The sequence below is a fragment of the Ostrea edulis genome, chromosome 6 (genome assembly GCF_947568905.1).
Source record: "Ostrea edulis chromosome 6, xbOstEdul1.1, whole genome shotgun sequence".
Classification (NCBI taxonomy): Eukaryota; Metazoa; Mollusca; class Bivalvia; order Ostreida; family Ostreidae; genus Ostrea; species Ostrea edulis.
The window spans coordinates 46,244,823-46,251,165 of NC_079169.1; the positions used below are offsets into that span (position 1 = coordinate 46,244,823).

Here is a 6,343-nt window from a genome sequence, read left to right on the forward strand (position 1 = left end):
GTCACGTGATCATAAACATCTCGAAATGGGACGTTCCCTATCCGACTTGGAGAATACATAATTAAATAGGAAATCAACCTGATTACTTCTTAATCCGATTGAGTTAAATTGCATGATTTACATAAAATGTATCACTTATGTAGCTTGATATGAAATACATGTTTTTATCTCTACTGTGATATGCAAGAAATACGGAATACATAGCTTTAAGGAAATCAAATTACGCTGCACAAGAATAATGACAAGTTAAGAAATAGCTATATACTATGGGTAAATTTGTTTTAAAATATATCGCATTTTTTAAATATGACAATGCTACATGTATAGTAAAAGAATTATTTTAAAAACAATTGAATGAAAGGTGAAGATAACGAACAGTGATCAATCTCATAACTCCTATAAGCAATACAAAATAGAAAGTTGGTCAAACACGAACCCCTGGACACACCAAAGGTGGGACTAGGTGCCTAGGAGTAGTAAGCATCCCCTGTTGACCGGTCACACGGAAGTTTAAACTACGAAGTCAATCCGAGTTACATGTACAAGTGTAACTCGGGGGGGGGGGAGTGGGTTACCTCGTTATAATGCATTAAAACTGGGTTATTTTTACCCACTTCCAAAGAACATTGAGTTAACCCTCATCGGATGTTGTTTGTTTTACGTTTCGTTGAGAATTTTTTCACTCATATTGAGACGTTACCAGCTATTTGGATCAAGTGCAGTGTAAACACGAAATAGGTATAAAGTAAAAATTACGTCATAATGAAACTAATGTCAGATTCTAAAAGGTGAAATTAAAGTATCAAGGAATTTCTTATTTCATTATTTTCTAGTGCATAATTTTAGTTAATCATTTTTGGTAATTTTTTTAAATGAATTTATATAGCCCACTTCACGTTTACCCTCGAAGCATGTTAAGGTAACCGACATCATGTCGTAATCGGCACTTTAGAATATCGTAGATTAAATCAGTCCGGGTTTAAGTCATTTGCTTTAACTGAAATGAGTGTGAATCAGCCTGAATATAGGCAAATCATTAACATCTCTGAAAGGTTAAAATTTCGTGAAGATTTCTAATTCTACATATGAAATACATATTTTGAATCTTGAAACTATAGTCGGTGTGAAAGTTACCCTCCCCCGTTCCCCACTCCTCCCCATGGTGATACATGTATCATTGACCTGAAAATTATCTAAACGTAACAGTTGAAAATCACCTGACCTTGATGCGTCTCCATATTTGGTAATGATTTCCTTATTTGAACGATGGTACATGTAAAGGGAAATTGTTCAAGATTGGCAGCCTCAAAACTCATAAAATAAACCATCGTACAGTGTATGATATGATTATGTAAACGTTATTTACTATACATAAAAAAAATAATTAATAAATCAGAAAACATATTTTCCAACAAGTCCATCGGTGCCGCGGAGTTGGGGGACTCTATATATTCATATGTGGATAGACTGAAACAAAACGTGTCTTCATAGTAATAAATTTCAATATTGCCATATTTTTATGCTTTGATATTACATGAGATAAAGATTTTAATGTTCATGTCAGCATCAAAATGAAATTCTCTCGGACATGTATTCTACCCCGAATTCTTAATGTATTATATTTACATGCAATACACCCTCATGTACACGAAAAGATAAATATAAGTAAAGAAAATTAACTCTATCCACAATTTTTTAATTTAAGAAAAATGTATTCAAAACCAGCTAGCCTGGGGATTTAAATTAATTATCAGTTTGTAATATTGTTTGGTGACACTAACACTATATAAGTGAAAATCTGCTTATCAATATTCATAGTCTATTTGTCATTTTGTACATTGCACGGCGGTATCGGTAACCACCTATATTTAACTCGCGCTCTATTACCTCTTGTATAAGGATTTAATCAACTTAGAAAGAGATTTTGTAAATTCAATTTCAGAATATTCTCGATTTTCTCCCCACAAACCTGTTGTGGGTTTTCTTATGAATTTATAAAGATAATGTATTACTGATGATAAAAGACCCCCTCACCACCCCATATTAGATACATGTATCTAATGATAGACTGCACTCACTTTTAGCTTCGGTGTCCTTAGATTCAAGCAGCCATTAATCAACTAAGACCCATGTATTGATTTTTAGCACGATTGCGGACTTCAATAGAAGCGATTTAAACATACTGTTAAATACTGTACTTTGAAACTGTTTTTTAAAACAACTTCGACTGTACACTGATATTGAAAAAAAATTTTCAGCTTTAGCAGTAGTTGTGGAAACATTGTAAAATGGCAGAGCCTACAAAAGAAGAGAAAGACGCAAAAGGTAACTCTCTCTCTCTCTCTCTCTCTCTCTCTCTCTCTCTCTCTCTCTCTCTCCTCTAATAATACATACTATGTGAATGAAATCATGCACAAGGGAAATGCAGAACTAAAATTCAGACTACCAGGTGTTATTGCAGAAATTAAACGATCTTTTGAACTCCTCGATGTCAATAATGATGGGCGAATATCAGTGTCTGAAGTTATCAGGGGGACCCAGGTTCATGGACTGAATCCAACGAGCAAAGAGGCCGATGAAATGATATCTGAACTAGACATCAGTGGTATCGTTTTTTTATTCAGAAATTTTAGAAAATACTTTTTTTAAATTCAAAATGAATACAGTAATCAATCAATCCTGTGTGAAAGATTGCATCTTTTTTGTACATTATTTGGTTTTGTATGAAATGTGTAGAGAAAATTTTCTTTGAGAAATAACTCTTGACATGTGTCTGTATATAATGAAAAAATAAGACATGGGGAATATTCAATTTCAGGAAATGGCTATGTTGAATTCGAAGAATACGAAAAGTTTATGAAAAAGGAACTTAAAAAACTGGATTATGAGGAAACCCTGTTTTTGAACGCTTTTAAAAAATTTGACAAAGACGGCAATGGATTTGTGTCATTTGAAGAATTGAAGAAAGCTCTCTGTGGTTCGGGTGACAGGATGTCAGACGATGACGTCAGGTATTTCTTTGAGGAAGCAGATCTCAACAACGACGGGAAAATAGACTACAAAGGTAAGAAAATTACTTCAACGTATCCATGGTAATATGGCGGCTAACAGTGTTCGAACTCGATTCGCTGGTGTTCATATATCTGACCGAAGTCTATTCTCAGTTTATTGTCAAGGTCTTGTCCGTCATATTATCTGTTATGTCGTGACATTGATCTGATTAAGTTCGAGTTCTGCATTGAATAAGGAGTTTGGGTGCAAAATGTGTGCGTGATGGTAACGATATCCATGTACATGAACTTAACACAAATTCTGATACACGACGGTAAAATGAAACATGTGAATCAAGCGAATGTTTTCCTTAATGTTTATATGTAGCAAATCTGAATGCCTGTGTGTGTGAAAAATTATACAATACGTATATTTATGCCTTCACTCTTCCAGTGGGAGACATGTTGTTTTTGTACCTTCTGTCCGTCTGTCACAAAATCTTGTGAACTCCTCCTGAAATGCTTATCGGATACACTCGAAACTTTGTACGATGCTTTATTGCCATGTGTAGATGTGCATATTTCGGGATGCAAGGGTCCAGTTATTCTCGAAAAAGTTATTATGGATCTAAGAAGGGTGGGGATGTAAAATTGTGAACATTTCTCCTCCTACATGGCTAACCCAATAGACCTGAAACTTTGTACAATGCTTCATTGTCATTTGCAGATGTGCATATTGTCGGAACAGGAGGATCCAATGCTATCCTTAAAGTTATAGTGCATCTAAGGGGGTGGAAGGTGTTAAACAGGTGCGAACATTTCCCCTCCTACAAATGTATATACTGCCTCATCGGATTGCATTGAAATTTTGTACAATACTGCATTATCATTTAATGATGTTCACATTGTTCTGACCAGGGATCTAATATTTTCCTACAATTTACAGTAGATCAAGGAGGAGAGTTTTATAGCTCTGTTTTTCATGTACAAGGGTGTGTTCACTTTGCTACTGGTATTTCAGCGTGAAAGTCATTTTTCTAATACCATATACAACAATGACATTGTTCATATTGATGTTGAATCTTTTCTCCATCTTCTTCCTCAATGCACATAGTGTAGTTTTCTATATCCCTGCTTTCTCTTCCATACATCACCTGTACCATGCAGTACTTTAAGGGGAGGGGGTGTAATTTGGAGCACTTTTAATTTGAGGAACTGGGGAGACATTTGCTTTTAACAAAAACAAAGTATACTCTTTCGTAAAAACATTTCTATTAGTGATTTAAATAAAATACAATTTTCAATGTCATATAGTATTTGCTTCTTTAAAGAGACACTACAGCTATTTTGCGCAAAAATCATTAAATGACAATTTTCCCTGCGCTTTTTCAATTTTTGTTGCATTGTTGAATGTATGAACTTTGCGAAAATAACACTTATCTAAAGTCAAAAATTCTCGTTTTAACGTAAAATTTAATACTTTTTGATGGCCTATACAAAAATATCGAGTCTCCTCCTTTCGGTCTTCAGACGCATGCGCACAGACAGTAAACAGTGCAGCATGTCGTCCAGTGAGAGGAAGTGTAGTGGATAGATAGATCCAGAATTTTGACAGATTCTGTAAGAAAAGAGGTAAAAATAAAATGAGATAAAACTAATATGTGAAATAAAATTGACCTTGCGATCAGTATGACTGTTGGAAAACAAATGGCTAGGAGAAACGATTATAACTCAGTGTCGGATCTAGCTAGGATTTCCGAAGGGGAATGAGAAAGTCAAATATTAGCCAAAGTAATCGGCTTTCTGGGTGCAAAATTTGGATTTTCACTCACAATTTGTGGCGAGAGGGAGGGGGATCCCTCCCCTCCCTAAATCTGCCATTGGGACTAGCCGCGAAGACACTGCTTTTTAAAAGTAAACTTGTGCTATTTTTATCTGAACACACACGTGTTAGTTGTAAAAACATCGGTCAATTGGAACATGGGAGAGCTTCTGTTGAAACAATGATTTATATAATTACTTATTACAAGGAGCAGGAATAGTCTTATACTTGAAAGGTGAGTGTGGACCCCCTTGAAGGGGAATTTAAATAATTTCCTACACAACACCTTTGCTGTCATTCAAAACCACGTGATGTAAATAAGCATTCAATAGTCCGAGTCAGCATGAAGAAACCTTTGAATTCCGGACGATCTTCAAAGCGCATTTGAGAGTAAATTGATGCACCCAATTGTTCAAAATTGTCAGTATCGACATGTCATTTATCATTTTATCAACACGTGTTTTAAAAAACACTTTATTAAAATGTGGAAAATGAGCTGTAGTGTCTCTTTAATTATGTTTCTTTAAAATTTCAGAATTCGTAAAATGGTTTTCAACCATGTAAATATCAGACAGTGGCGCTTCAAGATCCATCAAAGCGAATGTGGGCCTATGGAATTTACGTGTGCGCGGTATTCTTTGTAAAACATCTTGAATATATATTCAATGTAATATATGAATTGTATGTGTAATGTATTGTTCTCGGTCTCTCTCAATTGTTGTTGAATATTTTCTTGTACATCTTCCATTATCAGTACAGCTACATGACCATTAAATTGTTTCTATTTACCAAAAATGTTTTGTCAATATTTAAACCCTTCAAGAGGCCTGTTATCTGATTAGAGACTATCTTGTGACTTAAAGATAAGGTGCTTTGTTTAGCATTACATGCATGATTCCAGTTATTGATAACATTTGTATTACATGCTGATATAGCTACAAGTATGTGCAGTATGTAGCGCAATATATTTTTGGAAATATCGTCAAATGTAGAAGTGTGGGGGAAGGGGGGGGGGGGTCGTCGCATGCTAGAGGTGTAAATGAGAGTACCGCCTGAGTACGGAATCAAAACTCTGGATATTGTTGTACAGGTGTCAGTGAGAGTAAGGAATGAGAACTCTGTATAATATTGTACAGGTGTCAGTGAGAGTAAGGAATGAGAACTCTGGATAATATTGTACAGATGTCAGTGAGAGTAAGGAATGAGAACTCTGTATATTATTGTACAGGTGTAAGTGAGAGTAAGGATGATAACTGGATAATATTGTACAGGTGTCAGTGAGAGTAAGGAATGATAACTCTGTATATTATTGTACAGGTGTCAGTGAGAGTAAGGAATGAGAACTCTGGATAATATTGTACAGATGTAAATGAGAGTAGGGAATGAGAACTCTGGATATTATTGTACAGGTGTCAGTGAAAGTAAGGGATGATAACTCTGTATATTTTTGTAGAGGTGTAAGTGAGAGTAAGGAATTATAACTCTGGATATTACTGGTAGACTAGTACACCTGGGATACTGTATATTTTGT

The 6,343-nt window shown here is 35.1% G+C and overlaps 1 protein-coding gene across 1 annotated transcript; it reads left to right on the forward strand.

Moving 5' to 3' along the window:
• The first annotated feature begins 2,138 nt into the window (after nt 1-2,138).
• Nucleotides 2,139-5,757, forward strand: LOC125646590 (uncharacterized). Its single transcript, XM_048872973.2, has 4 exons — nt 2,139-2,325; nt 2,462-2,605; nt 2,819-3,064; nt 5,348-5,757. The coding sequence occupies exons 1-4, from the start codon at nt 2,289-2,291 to the stop codon at nt 5,374-5,376; spliced, it is 456 nt and encodes a 151-aa protein (XP_048728930.1). The 5' UTR covers nt 2,139-2,288; the 3' UTR covers nt 5,377-5,757.
• Nucleotides 5,758-6,343: the final 586 nt, after the last annotated feature.

Bases quoted from the DNA above. Each gene is read 5' to 3' on its own strand.
- LOC125646590 (XM_048872973.2), top strand. From the start codon at position 2,289: ATGGCAGAGCCTACAAAAGAAGAGAAAGACGCAAAAG. The intron at 2,606-2,818 runs GTATCGTTTTTT...ATTCAATTTCAG, and splicing joins ATCTGAACTAGACATCAGTG to GAAATGGCTATGTTGAATTC. The intron at 3,065-5,347 runs GTAAGAAAATTA...TTAAAATTTCAG, and splicing joins CGGGAAAATAGACTACAAAG to AATTCGTAAAATGGTTTTCA.